The sequence below is a fragment of the Pararge aegeria genome, chromosome 1 (genome assembly GCF_905163445.1).
Source record: "Pararge aegeria chromosome 1, ilParAegt1.1, whole genome shotgun sequence".
Taxonomy (NCBI): Eukaryota; Metazoa; Arthropoda; class Insecta; order Lepidoptera; family Nymphalidae; genus Pararge; species Pararge aegeria.
In genome coordinates, this window is record NC_053180.1 from 8,140,520 (window position 1) to 8,159,059 (window position 18,540).

The 18,540-nt window shown below is 36.5% G+C and overlaps 1 protein-coding gene across 4 annotated transcripts in view; it reads left to right on the plus strand.

Moving 5' to 3' along the window:
* The window catches only part of LOC120625389 (nucleolar protein 4), a 174,666-nt gene that overhangs the window by 145,983 nt on the left and 10,143 nt on the right, over positions 1-18,540 (plus strand). For all 4 annotated transcript variants that reach the window (XM_039892434.1, XM_039892451.1, XM_039892442.1 and 1 more), the window contains exon 4: positions 18,213-18,264. In XM_039892434.1, coding sequence (XP_039748368.1) covers positions 18,213-18,264 — 52 coding nt within the window. The remainder of the gene's footprint in view (positions 1-18,212; positions 18,265-18,540) is intronic.

Below are 18,540 nucleotides of genomic sequence, written 5' to 3' on the forward strand. Positions count from 1 at the left end.
AGTAAAAATGCTGTCATTGGAACCGAGCTAGCACGGTCGCAGAGAAATAACCTCATCCCGCGAGCGAACGAATGAATGAATGAATGCAGTGCTATTCAGCCTGACGAATAGGACGGTGTATGAGAGTCGACGAAATGACGCGCTGACAAATCTGAGGTCACTGGGGCGATTAGAGTGACTTCATTAGTGAGGCGAAACTCTTTACATCATTTTTATTTTGTATTAATTTATATCTTGTAATATTATATATTATAACTAGCTACGCTACACCTGGCCGCGTTTCGCTATAGTTTAGATATTGATTCTCGTTTCCGGGGTAATATTTTTTTAAATAGAAATACTACGTCCTCAAACAATTTTAGTCAACCTATACATTTTTTAAATTTACCAACATTCTAAGCGGAATTTTTATAAAAAAAAAAGCCAAATTGTAACAAAATTATTTAATTAACCTACTTTTTATAAAACTAGATGTACCTCGCGGCTTCCCCTGCCTTGCCTTACATATTTATATCACAGGGTAATGTAAGGGTACAAGGTATATATATAAATTCCAACTGGATTCTAGTTCAAACCGCGTTCAAGCAAATAACGCAAACATTTAGATTTATAGGAATGAATTATTATTATTTAGTAGTTATTTTTAAAATCTCCGCTTCTTTAAAAGGAATTTTTTTTTAGGGCGAAATTCTATTCCAATCACCTATAAATTATTATGAATGTGTCGTTGATGAAGTTGTTAAAGTGCATCCAACAAACCACGAAGTTGTTTTCACAAACATGGTGATAATAATTCATAAAGCCCACCAATGCGCATTGGTGCAGCGCGGTGGGCCTTATCCTCTTTCGTATGACAGGTTCGCCCGCTACATCTTATACTGCAACACCAGAATATACAAAACCACACGTAGTTGTGGGTTACTCCAGATTTTATTACCTTATTACGTGTTTATGTGCACTGTGCACTTAGTTATTTATTATTTTTCTGTCTAATCTGTTACTTGGGAAAGAATTGCCTTGCCGTCATGAACGTTTTAAATTTAATCTAGACGCAGAGAGAGAGATGGTGTCTAAGTATATAGAAAAAGAATCATTTCTTTAGTTATTAGCCATGGAATTAAGTACATTGGTGTAGTAACCTCATATCGTGAGCAAGTGAGTGAATGTATGAATGCAACTCTTCTTGTCGAATTGAATGGTATATAACTTGCAAAATTATATGAAGGGACTGCATTAGGGACACGATATTGAGAAATTTCTGGATTAGTGTGATTTTTTTTATAGTTCGTAAGTTTGCAGTATACCCATATCCTACTTCAGAAACTTGAAAGATAAATTAGTCGATACATTATTTAGCACCTCATTTTGTCTTTGATTCAACGGAAAATCAAAATACTGAATTAGCCATCCTCCGAATCTTTGTAGTAGCAGTAACTTTTTCAGCGTGTTTATTTTTCTAGTGTTACGTTATCAGAATAGTAAAAACGAATCCGAACAAATTGGCTTCAACTTTAAGCAGGTGTCACAACGATTTACAGAGATCATTTTCAATTTTCGAAAGAATTGAAATTTAAATATGCAACCAGATCAAGTTGGCACTTTAATTGGCCTAAACTATCATACTTAGTTATAATACTAGTATTCGGACAAAGCATCTGCTTTGTTGTTGTAAGGCAAGACGAAACGGTACATACATCATTCAACGCTTGTTACATTCCTCTGGCAACTTTGCATATGTCACCTGATCGAAAAACTGTTTCTGAGGACTTCGTAGGCAGTGTGTTCCATATATTGAGATACACCTGCAGGAATATCGATAAACGTGAAAAAAATAAAACATTAACGCGCAAGAAGGGGCGTTTTGATGATAGTGATAACAAAAGTAACACATCGTTTAGTTTGTTGAGGGCTTTATCGATGACTAGAAAGGATAACATGCGCGCCACGTTAAAATTATTACTACACGTTTCTCGTCTTATTTTTATAAAGATGGACGCGATAATGGGTAGGCATAAATATCTTTCGGTACGCTAGTCCTGGGCCCATTCAGAACCTTAGTACTATTAGTTTTAAGTTAACTAATGTAGACATCAACATCAACACCCGAAAAAGAACCAAGGTGCCTTCGGTTGGCCTATTTGAGAAAGAAAGCACGTAACTTCTAATCTAATTCGTATATAAATCCGTGATAAGTCTTTTTTTAAGACATTTTTGAAACCAATCATAATTTCGACACCTTACCTACCTCACACCTACTTTGCTATAGAGCTTAGAGCAAGGCAGATAAAAAAGGGTGTTAGGCATAAAAGGGCAGGCTTGAAATAATTTTCTGCGAAATGAAAAAAGTCAAATATGTAGCATCGTTTCGGAATATTACAACGCAAAACCTATAACTTTATTAAAGTGAACACATACCGCAAATAAGAGATCCCAAGCGGTACGCATCGGATTAAGAAAAATTCTTTCGCGTCACCTACAAAAACGAGGCAACCACGAAGCCCGTTAGGAACCCCTGTGGGCCGACGGCGTCTGCTTCAAGTAATTACACCCCAACCCTCCCCTAACCCTCCGCCTCGTATCCACCTCTCCGGGATAAGTAAAAACAATATTTTTACGCCAAGGCAATAGAATAGAAGAGATAGATCAAGGTAATCGGAATGGGTACTTATTTCATCGGCCATTAGACGATACATTTGACAGCGATTCAATTCGTGACCATCAATTTAATGAGATTTAGAACATTCAGATATTATCTTCTAAGAATCATCAAGAATGTTAAGCGGTAAATTTAAGCACGACGCTACTTCCCCGGACGAGCTATGCCACAGAAAGCTAAGCTACTTGTTCTAAAAAGTTTGATAATCGCCAAACCTAGATAACATTAATCAATCATGAATAGCCTATTACAGTCCACTTCTGGACAAAAGGCCTCTTCTAACGGGTGGGATAGAACACATTATGTTACGTTAAATCAAGCAAATCGAGATACGCGACGATACTTGAACTTGTCGCCAATTTTGTTGCAAATATACCCACCTCAAGGTCAATTGAACGAATCTACTGCCATGCGAAAGATTACGTAATGCATCTTCCTGCTTACAAAATCTACAGCTGTAGTTAACGTGTTTTGAATGCATTGGTTGAAGATGCGTTGCATTATAATCATTGGGTGGGATCTAAAATAAATTCCAGTAACTATACGTACATGTTTGACGACCGTCCCGGCGCAGCGGTGAGTGCTCCGGTTATAAGCGGGAGGACCCGGATTCGATCCGCGGCAGTGGCAATTTGGGAATGCATAATTTCTGAATTTTCTCTGCTGTGGTCTGGTGAAGAGGCTTCAGCCGTGGCTATTTACCACCCTACCAACTTTCATAAAAATCCTTTTAACATTTTGTGTTTTTCTTTCTCCTTTCCGCACGATGTTTTCCTTCACCGTTGAAGCAAGTGGTATTTTAATTGCTTAAATGATGCATAAGTATATTTCATAAGGAATCATCCTGTAAAAATATTCAATCAAAAGAATCATATTTATTTTTCCATACAAACGAATTCAAAACATTCTTAGTGTTTACTTATGACAATATGTATTATTGAAGAATATAAAAGGAGATTTATTGAAGATAAGAGACCGACACGGGCATAGTACCTACGTTACGCGTTGCGTATCTAATAAAGTGACAGGAGTCACATGATTTTAACAGTAATAATTATGCAGTGGCAGTGGTTTACTCAAAAACTATTTTTACTGTTTTCGGGTTTACAGATAAGTCTCAGAGACAGTCCATAATGTACTTCTAATAAAGCCTGTGAAGTACTATTTCGGTTTTCATTTACACGTTGTAGAAGGGTTGCAAAGGGGTAAGTTTTACATATTTTGTAAGGATTTGTGTTTATTTGGTTGCTTATTGATAGTGATTATGCAACTGTCGTGGATTAAAGGACAATATCAGCGTATGTACCTACCGTGAACTAACCTTGTGAATCGGATCGGTTCAGATCGATTTCAATGTGCTACTTTATTTTATCGTTAGTCCTCGGTGTTTGTTTTGTACTTAGACTTAGTACATTTCTGTTTTATGAAATATTATAGCTAATACTTGCAAACCAATCCCCTTTTATTGGGTTGTTTCTTCTTATTTTATACTTTCTTATTTCTAGGGTTCTGACGCTTATAACGGCAAAACGAAACTCTTTTAGCATCAGTTAGTTGTCTATATGTCTGCCTGTTTTACTGCCGTTTGTCAAATTCTTATTTGCTCAATCATGGCTTGATATTTATAAAACTGAAAGTATGTATACATACATGAAATGATATGAAGGTTTAGTTTTACAGTAAATAAAACAGATTCCTAGTAATATGCAATAAAATGAAACAGACAAGAGCGTGTTATCAAATACTAAATGTCCCACTTACTGACTTCAATTAAAAGCACTCTACTTTTCTGTAACCAACCATTTTTAAAACTTTAGTCTTTTGGCATAAGCGAAGGAAGGGATAAATTTTGAAATAAATGACTTCAACTTTTTGAATTATTGCCAGAAATGGAGGGTTGAAATTTTAAAGTAAGGGCACGAGGTCAAGTGCAGAATTTTGTTTAAGGGCTTTAATCGTATATTCAGAATCAGGTGCTCTTTAGACAGCCTAGTTTTCAAAAAAAAAAATAATAAATGTATATGTTTACTCCCAAATATTCGTATCTCCGACTTTGCTCAGTGAAAAATCTTAAACAATCTCGAATGAAATGAATTAGGAAAAGAACAGAACTTAAAAATTTAATCTGCCTGAAAATCCTGGTTTTGGATTAGAATGATTGTTAATTTCGGGCGTATATAGATTTGATAAAACGGATTGAGGGTAAAGCAATTAGGTTAGCACTAAAGATTTATTCTTTATGTGCGTGGTTAAAAAATTTAACAAAATGATAAAAAATTTTGTTGTTTAAACTAAAGGTACCTAGGTATATCAGTGCTCATATTTGTCTCGTAACTGGACAGCTCTTTAAATAACCCCATGGTCATCGACTCTATAACCCTAGTTAGCACTGCATGTTACTGCTAATGTGTAAATTCGTTTTGTCTCTATACAGCCCTAACGGATTATGTTGACCTTGGTTACACACCAAGTTACTAGAGTGCCACGTTGATCTAGTGCTAAACATGTTTAAATCGACGAATCGCGAGATCCTAGTTTTGAATCCCGAGTTGGACCAAGGACTACTCGGTATGGAGTCTTCTTCTTCTTCTTTCTCTGGGCTTGTCTCCGTACTTGGTCGGTCGGAAACTTCCGTTGTACGTAGTGCTACTGGTACAGCTCACCGCTGGGTTAGTCCAGCCAGCCGAGCTCACTCAAGAAGCTTAGCAGGCCGCCCAGGTCGCCAAGTGCTTCAGGTATCGGTATGGGGTTTTTGGGGTTAAAAGTTCTTCGTAAGGGTTAGGAAATTAATTGTACTGCCTCCTTGCCTCGGAGAGAATGTTTATCTTTCAAGCGCATTTAAAATCACTAACTTGTGCTTGATAACAATCCGTGAACCCTATTAACCCGCATTAGAGCAGTGTCTTATATACTGCTCTAATGCGGGTCTAAACTATAGAATCCTCTTTGATTATTAATCTCTCCTATTAGAGAGAAGTCTCGTGCCAATAACGCTGATCATGTAAGCTGAACCACCAAGTGACAAAGCTCTAACTTAAAGCTTAAATTGCATTAGTGTATCCTATCTTAAAAAACTGTCGTCGTAACATCTGTCATATTATGCAGTTATATTGTTTGAGTTTCCTTTGTGAATAAGATGGGTTTAGGCCGTATTCCGCCACGCTGACTTCGGCTTCACACGCATTTTGAGATATTTACGGAGACCATTCAGACAGATTTCCTCACAATGTTTTCCTTGACAGTTAAAGCAAGTTATATTTAATTGATTAAAACGCACATAACTCCCAAAAGATAGAGGTGCGTTCCAGAGGACAAACTCATTCTAATAGAGAAATCGAAGTCTATGACCGAATAAAACATGATTAACGGAAGTAGCAAGGAACCGCTAGAATGATGACATGAAAATTCATGTAAAATACTTGTCGGCCTGGGTGACGTTGATCACATTCAGAAGCGGTAACCGCGTCTTTGCCGCATCGCGCAAGTAACTAGGAAGCTTTCAGAAATTCGCCGCCGCTCCACGCTTCTAAAACCCCGTTATGGTTTTTCGAGGCCGCGTTTCTCCCTGTAAAGGAGTGGGCAGGATCGCTACAATATAACTACTACACGTTTACTTTTTGTTTGTGTATTCTTTTGCATATAAATAAAAAGTATTGAAATGAACTTATGATTCTCTTTTTTTTGCAACTGCAATTCGCACATTTTACTTGTTCGAAATTTGAAAACTCGAGAAAGTGGACATTGGCAGCTACTAACGCGTGGATGCCAATATTGACTGGACTGCCCCATACTATATGTGGTTTTAATAAAAAAAATATGCATAAATACCTGTTCCGTTCGATTTCACTTAACTACTCACTGAACTTACGTGGGAGAGCCTCGTTAAAAAAGTATTTCGCGGTTGGCACAATATTTTCTACTTACTTCTTGAAGTAAGATTTGTTTTTTCGGTTTTCGTCAGGTATATATACCTTGGGAACGATATCCTTCTTTTTCTTCTTCTTCTTTGAGTTAATGGACGATATCCTTAACTGTACCTATGCTTCCAAATAACATGCTGTTAGGGGCAAGGTTTATTAACATAAGATTAACTTGATAATGAAATTGTCCTTTTTTAATAAGGATTAATATTCCATTACTAATACTCATCATTATTGAAAATCCCTTTTTTTTTAATCGTCATGGCATTTTACGTACAGGATATATTTGTTTTCTTGGGTATTTTTTTGATGTACTGAAAACCAGTACTTTATAGTAAAAATAAAGGTTTTAAAGGTATCGTGTATGCTCCTTTACAAAACATTTCGCCGCGTGTGAGCGTGATTCTTAGTCGCGAGCGCCCTGAGCGTTTCAATTATTTATTAATTTGCCACCATGTCGCGAATCGCGCGTTTGATACACTAAACAGCCCTTATGGGTTTAATTAATGCTAGTTATGCCGTTGTGTGCACCACCTCATAAGGGTCGGGGTGAGTATTTTACGAGAAATAAACCTACCAAGATAAATTTTCTAGGACTAAGTAATTTCCTAATAACTGATAAGAAAGTACATGCGTAATATAACAAACCAATTCTTATAGCAAGGTTTTTTAAAAATAATTTTAAAATCTTTAGCAATTAAATTTAACTGTATCTTAGTAGAAGGTACTAATGGAGGTACTAACTATGCTAGGTAGACACCTTAATAGACGCAGGGCCCAAATTATAATTATAACTTAAAGATGTTTTACAAATTGAGGCTCAACGAGTTGCCAAGCGATAACTTGGAGGGCGTACCGACGATGCTGGAGTATCCCAGATTGGAAAACGTAGCGTTGGTCGTCGTACTACGTAGGCAAACAACATAAAAAAAATCGAGAGAGTTGGTGTTCGAGACTGTGTTACTGTACAATCCACTTAAAAGACATGACTATAGCAGTCTATCGGTCGACATGATGATAATTAAGTTATTCTACTCGTAATCTAATCTAAAAAATCTTTGAGAATTTTCTGCTTAAAGGTGTGTAATAGGACGGTTAATAAAAATATATTGCTTCAGTAGACAGGCATAAGAGCTAGCTTGACAACCCACCTGGATAAAGTATCTTGCAGTGAAATGCCGATTTAACTGCCCATTATGCTGCACTTGGGGTTCGCGAATCATAAAAATAATTTCCCAAATATTTAACATTACGCCCTTCAGTTTATTTTGTTCCGTAATCCCTTACATCTTTTACAATAGAAATACTAAGTGATAAAATATAGACAAAGAATTCCGAACCGCGTTGTTGGCTCCCACTGAGCTTCAGTGTGATTCGTTGACGAAGTATTTTGTTCTAAATAAGTAGGTTGTTACTTGTTAGTATTAATGTCAGTATTGAATGTAATCAGTAACTAGGCTACTGTGATTAAGCTAGTGTGATTAATTTTTGCTTAATACCTTGTAATTGTCATCGCACCGATGACAGCCCGCGTCCGGCCCAGTAAATCAATGCTGCTATGTACACAAGTCATCGCTTATGTACCTATGTACTACTGGTATATAGCCAGCGTTTGTATGGGTATATACGCGTACGTAGATAATCTCGTCATAGCTCGCACCCGTTATGGTATTACTGTGTGTGGGTGGTGGAGTGAGGAACGGAGGGGTGTATGGGGGTGAAAATAGTCCCCGCGTGTGCCGCAGGGGGGCCGCTGTCCGCTTTAAAAATACTGGAGCGAACGAAACTACCGAGCCAGCAGAATGTTAAAGGAAGCCGTTTATTTTGAAAGACCGCGAAGACTCTCTCGCCCGATGCTGCACTCCTGGTCGAGACGGGTAAAAAGTTGGAAAATGGCAAATAAAAAAGCAAGCACCCGTTCGAGCTATTAGCGTGGTGCAGGCGAAAAATACGCTTTTTTGCTCGAACTCGTGTTCCAAAAAGACTCCTGAAAGTTATCTCGCAATTTGTAAATTTTCTGTATAAAAATATATATCCCCTAAATTGCTCTGCTGTATTATAAAACCCTTAGTACTTATACATTTAAAGTACCTCGGGTATTCCACAGTAATAAAAAACATGCTTTGGCATCGGAAATAAAAACATGGTGTGTTTTTTTTCGATGACAAGTTTACGCATAGCTACCCGTTTCACCTATAGATAGACGTGACAAACTGGAAAACAACCCCTAATTGGCGGTACCGATACTATATAGCTATAATAATAAAACAAGGATACGAATTTGGATGAACTATAAAGGGTTTCTGTGTATAATAGTTGTAATTGGTATTCAGACTACGAGTGTGCTCTGAAGTATCTGATATGATCTGTATATGATAGAGGAGTTCCGAGAACTCCTCTATCATCATCATCATCATTCTAGCTTTTGATTTTCATCACAAAACCACTGGTAGGATTTGAACTGGAAATGAAGAAAGCATTGTTAGCTAAATATACTGAACATCTAAAAAATATGTATACTAGTAGAAAAGTAAGATATTATTTTCCTATAAGAGAGAAGTTAAACCTACACGTTTAGTTCAGTTCTTTTAATAAGAATGATCAATATACTGAATACCTACGCATGTTAAAAGGTTAGAGGGTTTATGTAAAGAGGACTCTGCATTTTAATTGACTTGCCTGGAACACTGGAATGTGTAAATTTTTTACAACAAATTCCAGAAAACCAATAAAATTTTGTATATACTTTAAGATGGCTTAATATCCTTTTTGATAGATCTAAGAAGACAACTTAAAGATTTCATCAACATTTATTCGTTATTTATTCATTCATAATACTTAATTATGAAGGAATAAATAACGAATAAATTAATTAACGACTTTTAGATCAAAACTAGTATTTTTGACAGAGCACCTACAATATTCACGTGAATAGGTATTATTGCAGAAAAATCAATTGACAACACGAAACTTATTTATGGCTGTACTAGAGACTCAGTAAAAGCCTACTACGGTGAGCATGTTTTTGAAGATCCTTTTAGATATTAAAAACACTCGAACCTTGTTTTATCACTCCCTTGAATATGTAATTAAAAAATACAAAATCCAAGCTCATAGATAGAACGGCTCCTACAACTAGTTAAGGTTATTAGCAAAAGTCACAAAATAATATTTTGTCAGTAATTAAGAAATGGTATGGAATTATCGCTGTTTGTTAACAAACAAAGAATAAGGATGCGACAAAGGACAATGGCCATATTATCGATATATTTTGCGATCGATAATCGAAGCATCCTTCGTTGAAATTTAAATGTATTTTGTTCGTATTTTCATAATTGGGCGCGGGTGGAGGGTGGCGCCGCGGGCGTCATCACCCCCGCGTGGGTATTTAATGATTATACGCTGACTGCCACCTGATTGCCGTACCATGCGATGATTACTGTTATCGATAAAACTAATTGATGTGGGAAGTGTTTATTTTAGTATTTAGACTTTTAGGTGAGAACTGAGTATTAGTGGAACAGATGATACCTACAGACTGATTTTTTCTTGAATTTTCTTTTATATTTGCAAAGTTCAATTTTTTGCTTCTGATTTTTTCTTGAATTTTCTTTTATTTTTGCAAAGTTCAATTTTTTGCTTCTGATAAAAATGTCGTAAAAAGAGACACGCATTTTACATGAAGACTTGCATATTGGCATTCTTTAAAACAATTAGGAATAAAAATAATCTTCTATGTTATAAATATTATCAGACCAATTCTTTCAAAAATCAACTAGGAACTAAGTAGAGATATAAATTGCATGTATTTGTATACGTGCAATTTATACACACATATATCTACCATTTCAATACTAGATGTATTGTGCATGTAATGGTTCGAATGCATTTATAATTATTACTATCTCATTAAACAGCAGGGGAAATAAAATTTGTAAAACATCCATCATGTGATGAAAACGAAACATTTTGCCTACGAGACAGCTGCTTAATGAAAATGTCAATTATATTGTTTAAACTGTTGCGCGTATTCGTATTACAACATGTAACAAAGTTTCACGTTTTTTTATCCCACATCACTATTATGAAAGTCCCCTGTGTTATATTTTTGTATAATATTAAGTTACAGCATTTAACTTCCAGATTGATTAAATTAGCAACCCTACTCCAATCAGTCTTTGCAACGCTATCGACTATCGAGCATCGATACATTCATCATCGCACCACTATTCGCGGGGTGGCACTACACGGGGGGTCCACGAGGGGGTGACGCGGTACATAGGCCATGTATCAGTACATAGTCAGCAGGTACATAAGCTGTGGATGCCGAATTTTGCAGTTATTTTGTATCGGAAACTAGGTTATTTCACAATTTATTTCCCGCCGACAGATGACCTGCAGCAGGTTTATTCGCGGGCTAGCGGTTCGCGCGGATCCGCATGAATTACTTTGGCACTAGCTAATAACGGCTATATAGCGAAAATACTGCAGTCACCTCATTGCCTGATTTCCAAAAGAGCACGGGGATGCGATTTTTTTAAAACACGAGAATATTGGAGCTTTTTATGTAAAAGCTCACCACCATACATATTTTTTCATAAACCGAATCGTACTTTTAACCCCCCCAACGCAAAAACGACGGGAGGGTGAAGTTTAAGATATGAGCTTGATGATTTTGATTCGGTATTTTTGAATGATAGGTGAATTAGTCAGAGGTGCTTTTAGCTATGTCTGATGAATCTCGATGAGATGGCCGCCGCCACAAAATGGCACAAAAAAAAATTCTCATTTTTTCCCAACTCCCTCATTATGGGTTTTAAATGAAAGGGCTCGACTAGTTGTATACTATACATCATATTGAAAGTTGGAAGTTTCAATTTTTAGTTATTAGATTTGGTGGGGTATATTTCAGTTTAAAGCAACAATGAAACAATTCAATGAATTTAGTCGTCGATTTACTAAAGGTATAAAATACTTTGCTGTGTGCTCATCACTTCTGCCTGATCCTTTAGAACCGAGCGTTGCAAGGGTTCCCGCCCTTGTGTGATTGACATTTCACCATTACACAAAGCGTTTTGTTTTTTCGTTTGTAACGGGTAACAGTAGGGTGTATAGTTGAAAAGCCCCTTGGGTTTACTGTTCTCTTAGATTAAGAGAAAAGTCTCGATGTGTTTATGCGTAAATAAACTTCGCTCACTATTTATTTTTTATCATGACTTTAAAGATTCTTGGGCGTGTACGCTATACAAATTGTAAGATAACACCTAGATGCACGAGTTCAAGTTTTTTAACAAAAACCTGTGAGGAGGTTTTTGATGACCTCCCGGCGCAGCAGTGAGCGCTGTGGTTTTAGGTTGGAGGTACCGGGTCCGATTAGCGGTAGGAGTCGGGTACACTGGTCTGGTCTGGTGAGAGGCTTTGGCCGCGGCTAGTTACCGCCCTACCGAGAAAGAAGTGCTGCAAAGCGATTTAGCGATTTGGTAAGATGTCACGGTTTCATTTAACTCCCATACCCCTTAATCGGTTAGCCCGTTACCATCCCCCACTCCAGCATCACTTACCTAGATTGTAATGTAAAACAAAATAGAAAATTGAGACAATAAAATATACCTTATCTTAATATGCAAGTTACCTAAGGACGATAAGAGGGCAGGACATCAGTTTCGTCGATACACTTAACCGTGCTATTATCATATTCAGTTAGAACTTATGTAGAGGCTATTTTCGACCTGCGTTCACGGCAATTTTGCCGCCGGATATGGCACAAAAAAAGCAATAATTACATATCAATGGTACCTAACTATCGATATACCTACACGTACGCGGTAATTATGTATTCCCGTTTATGTATTCACGCATCGCTGAACCTTATCTGTCATTGAGGTGTAATTAATTACGGCTAAATTGCAGCGGACATACCGCGCTAGGTATACGTAAGTAGGGAAGGGTCAACGGATATTTAGTGTCCGCATAGCAGATGCGGTCCTTGGCCACCGCCCTAAGACGGTCGATACCACCCCACCTAACTCCTAACTGTCTATGTGCACCTGGTACTTAGGGTAGGTGACACGATTACGTTTCAAGTGTTTACTAGGTAAGGCACTAGTTTTCAACCGCAATTACGCTCGCCCCTCTTAAAACTACTAAATTAGAGTATTAGGGCAAATAGCCTATTTAATAATGTCCAGTAGTTTTTAATTAAACTACGTTGTACGCAATGGTATTTAAATTACTTTGGTACAAAAAATATTCACGTTAATATGTCGATGGCTTCTGCAAATTCTTTCTGCACAAATATAGTACTTAAATTTCAACAACCATGTGGGTAGGTCATTCTTTTAAATGAAAATTAGCTTTTTGCGGCTTTGCTGTCTGTCGTTAATGTAGATTTGCTTCAACATGCGCTACCCTTTTCTAAAAGCCTTCGGGTACATTATTCTTTTTCTGGATGAAATGACCCTTTCTTTTTGTATACCCTTGATTTGTCAAAAATTTCCTAGTAATCGGATGAGTAGTTAAATTTATAATGGCATTGATAATGACCAACAAATTAAACAAATTACATAATATTAGTAGAGTTAATAATTTATTTACTACAGCTTTTTAGTAAATATCGAATATGCGGAAAACAAGGAAAATCTATCCCCTACATTAGAATTGAGGAGTTGGTAAAGAGGCACAACAGCTAGTGTACACTGAAAACAAATGAATATAAGTTAAATTAGCCTTTATTCCTGTGTGCTAAATGTCAAAATTCCACGGCGAAGTTCTTATCATTCATACAACGTAGAATCGAGTACAACGGCCACTTGTTGAATGAAATCTTCGTCACATCGTGTGTTTTGTGTTTTCGTAAGTTGACGCCAACCGTGAAATAGGAGCGGCTAAAATGCCGCAATTTTAAACGTATTTTTTTATAATAACTTTAATGACATATCTGTTACGGCGCGTTCTTAGATGGCAGCTGTAATATAATAATTAATTACTTTATAGGTTTAACTGAAATAAAACATTATTACACATTTAAATGATATACTTACATAATACGGTATTTGGTATATTGTACCAGTTTTAAAAGTAAAAATACATGTTTTTATTTTCATTTAGTATGGGAAAACCGATTGATGATAAGTACACAACATTAATATTCATTATATAACTTAAAAAATAAGGAAACATGACGCTTTCCAAACTTTTGGGCTTTTACATAACACTTTTTTGGCGTATGCGCTGTTTTGTGAAAAAATTTAAATAGCGGTAAGTATAACCTTTTTTCCCCCACATTTCTTATTACGTAGAAAATATTTTGGTTTTTTGTATTTAGCTAAAATATCTAATAAAAAAAACCTATTTGTATTTTATTAAATTCAACGTGCTTGTTTCCTTTTTATTTTTAAAATATACTTTACACTAGAAAATAATGAAAAGATTGTTTACTTTATAAGACAGCCAAGAAAAAAAATAGTTTAGGCAAAAATACATTTTCAAAATATAATTTAATATATAAACTTCTTTTGTTAACTTTGAGTCCCACAATAAGGTTTATTAAAGAAATAGTTTCTTAAAGGTAAAAAACCACAAGTTTTAATCCATTGCCTAAACTTTACCTTCATCAACCTAACTAAAACAGTATCATTGTTACAGTTGAAACTATCAAAGCGATATCTTATCACCTCTGAACAGAATTACCGTGCGTATGTAATCAGTGCTCCACACGGTATACAGAGGTGAGACATTATCCGACGGGAATCGGGATTTACCAGTGTCCATTCGCACTACAGTCAATTTAAAGCTATATCTTTACTAACATCTCCTCGCGTAATATGTCCTACTTGCATGGCTAGCATAAAATAAATAAATGAATATACTACGATAGTACACACATAGCCATCTAGCCCCAAAGTAACCGTAGTTTGTGTTACGGGTACTAAGATGACTGACGAATATTTTTATGAATAATATACAAAAATAATTATTTATCTATATATTATAAGTATTTATGTATATTATTCCTAAAAGTTATTCATCAGTTATCTTAGTACCCATAACATAAGCTACGCTTACTTTGGGACTAGATGGCGATGTGTGTATTGTCGTAGTATATTTATTTATTTATTTATATACATAAACACCCAGACACAGAAAGACATTCATGTTCATCACACGAACATCTTCCAGTTGTGGGAATCGAACCCGCAGCCTTGAACTCAGAAAGCAGAGTCGCTGCGCACTGCGCCAATCGGCCGTCAAAACATAGCCAGCACAGGCAGGGCTAGGATAGGCAGGAGATAAAAATTATATCCCCCGATTTTATCCCCTGACAGGGGATATATTTAACGTTCCACCAGCTAAAGTGTTAGAACATGGAATAGAAGTTTACCGCCGTTTATAATTACATATATATATTATTTGGGTATTATTTATTCTTGTGCGCCAATATGAGAAGATACTTTTTATCCTTTCCCCGGGGAGACAATTGTTTGAAATAAAAGTTATATTATCTAATTATACCTCCTGACAAAGAATAAAACTCACGTGTTCACCTGCCAATGCACGGCAATAGGTTAATATGAACTTTAACCCCGTGGCCCGTTTATTATTACACATATCTATAAATTATTTTGATATTATTACCAACTATGCGCCAATGCTCAGAGAGTTGATAAAACTGTTGGAAAATATACAATTATGTGCTTTCGCGGGGAGAAAATGTTTCCAGCAATGCCCGTGCTGAAGTTTAAAGGCCTCCTCTTAAATACGAGAGTGGCTTTTAGAGCCCACCCCCCACGCATTGATGACCTCCCTCCCGCGCGCTGTGGTGAGCGCTGTGGTCTTTGGAGTGGGAGGTCCCAATTTCCATCTCCAGCAGGCGGAATTGGGAATTTATAATTTGCTCTGGTCTGGTCGAGTGGGAGGCTCTATCTGGCTGCGTTCCAGTACGACGCTGCGTCAACTAAATAGGAGTATGGGTTTAATATTAAACTGACATACCCTTACAAGGTTAGCCCGCAACCATCTAGACTGCATCATCACTAATCATGCCTTGATTTTTCAGTCAAAGGCTAACTACTTCTAATATTTAAAAAAATAGCTGCTCGTGTGGTTGGAGGGGTTTAGCAAATTCTATGACATGTTTGTTATAATAATCAAGACCAATAAGAGCTCCCTTTGAGACACGGCTAGGGCCGCTAGTAACCTCCATGCTTTTACTAAAAATATATTTGTTAACAGAAAACCCCAATACATAACAATTCAACCAGGAATCGCCCTAGGGACCTGCGAGCCGAATAGTAAGGTACCGAATTATGCTGGCAAGGAATTCACAGTATCACTCTTATTAAGTTAGTCTATTGGCTTTATCTTGGAGAGCATGTGAAGCTGTTGATCCGGTTATTATCACTCACACGTGACTATAATCGCTTAAGCCCGCAAACCCGTATTGAAGCAGCGTTGAGGATCTAAGCCAGTCCTCCCCTTTTGTATATGATAGGAGACCTCCTCCAGTGGGTCATTTACATGGGCGTACCCAGCTTCTGTTTTAGTTGGGGGGCAGTAAGATTTTTTTGGGTAAGATCGTCCGTTGCTGTGTCGAGTGGAGGATCGTCTATAATCGATAGTGAAGCCAAAACGGTTTTTATTTTTCACTTCTGTCTATCTGTCTGTATCTTGGCCACCATACATTTTTTAATAGAGTTGATACATTTTCTACGAGATTTACACTTAACAGCTGTGAGTGGGGTTTTGAAGCATCGACTCACCACGCCGCGCCGATAATTTTAACGATAATTATCACATGTTTTACAAAATTTTTAGAGGATCTTAAACAAGCTTTTATTAACAATTTTTTGGTTGGCCCCGGAATCGAACCCTGGACCTGGTGACCCAGAGTTGAGCTTGCTTACAACTAGATCAACGTGGCAAATAGGTATTTAACATACTAAAATGTAATCGCTCTTCTACATACATTTAACTTGAACCTTTGAGGGTCCGAGGAATTCCACAGAAACCCCAGAAGCTAAGAATGAAAAACAATTTTTGCTTGGGATTAAACTATAACTGCAGCTTGCGGGTTTTTCTATCAAAGGAGCATTAAATGTTATTTAAATTACATTAAATGCTTTGTGAATAAAATTAGCGCTCGCAAAAAAAAAGAACGTACAACAAAGTTTCCAATACTCATAATAATTTATTTCAAGAGACAGAACAATAAGTAAATCCAAAATATCGGTCGGTCATCGGTTTTTAATTGTGTCTTATAACAAGCCATAATAATTATCCTATGATAATCTGTGTTCACTAGTAAGCAAAATAAAATATCTATAGAATATTTTAGTTGGTAAGGGTAACTATTTTGCAATCACCGCCTAAGGTTTGTGCGTGCTTTTCCGGGATAAAAAAAAGTCCTCAAGATCGGTGTAGTAGTGGAGCCGAATCCAGTTAAAAACAAATAACAAATAAACAAACAAACAGTAATCATCGCCATCATAAGCGTTTTTGGTCTCTTAACGCTGTGACTGTTAGTTAGTCTTCTGTATGCAAGTTATATCGAACCAACAGTCGGTTAAGCTGTGAAAACTTTTCATTAAAATCATCCGGAAACGTTACTCGCATGTATTCCGGGATAAAAAGTACCCTATATCCATCTCCAGGATGTAAGCTATGTTTGAACTTCATTTCATTAATGCAGTTATTGTCCCAAAAAAGTTTTTAAAGTAACAAATAAGTAAACAGACACATTTTCGCATTACTATGGATCTTTAGGAATAAATGGTGCAAAATTACCTTTACTAAAAACTATAAAAATTATGGGATGGACAGGTATGGCGTGCGAGCTAAAAAACAAGTCCGCCTCGAGGCCCCGAATAGACCTCTAAATGTCAACTGCACCAGGGGCTCAGCACACACGTAAAGCTATATTTAGTGGCATGTCCATTTGAAGCACTATCGATTCGCGTTGGCGGCCTGGAGCGATGACCCGGCCCGCCGACCGTTTCGCTAATTTATTAATTATTTAACTCTAACCGACTCACGCTTCTGCTTACGTACGTACGCTAACGTATCCGGACGGTCCAAAAAAAATCTACATCTAAATCTACAGGCTTCTTTTGTGACCATCTCCATTCACCATAGCCCCTCTGCTAGTTTTAGACCCCTTGCGTAGAAAGGCACTCATGGCTTGAACTTAATAGCTCAAAGTACTCTTAACCAGCCAGTTTAACGTGCTTTTCCTACGTGAATTTCCTAATTCTGGTAGATGCTATGAATTTCTTGAGAAGGAAATATTTTTTTGGCTGATCCAAAAATCTAATCTAGTACGCTGTGATCAATTAACAAGTTAGCTTCTAGGCATTTTACCTTTACCGATACAAAGTTATGTTGGCAAAAATACTTTAAGTTTTTTCTGTACAATATATATATTTATATAGTATTATTAAAAGCTGACACGTGGTAAGGTAGTAAACCTTAACTTACACTACCAAGTTTACATCCCTATTGTCCACATAAGTGTGGGCATAAGATTGCATATAAATGTAAATTGTTGCTGTAATTTTTTAAACTTATAACGTTACGTCACTGTAACTTCTGAACTATACGACCAAATAGAATGCAATTAATTTTATTCATTTTTGTTACAGGATAACTTAACACCAGAACCAGCCGACATGAATGATGACGACAATTTTTCAAGTAAGTTTAAAGAGAATTATTTACTAACAGTAAACGAAATCGATCACAATATAACAATAACATTCTTGCTAGTTTTAACTAAATAGTTATGCGATAAAACTTGGATCTAAGGTATACAATGAATATTAAACATTAAGTCTTAAAGGTTGATATGAAACCTTTCGAATTTTTAAAAAGCAATTTATAATTACTTTACTTACTTTATTTATACCACAATGATCACTAAGTAATGCTAAGGCTTTATCTTAAAAGCATGCTAAGTCTTTCCTCAGACTT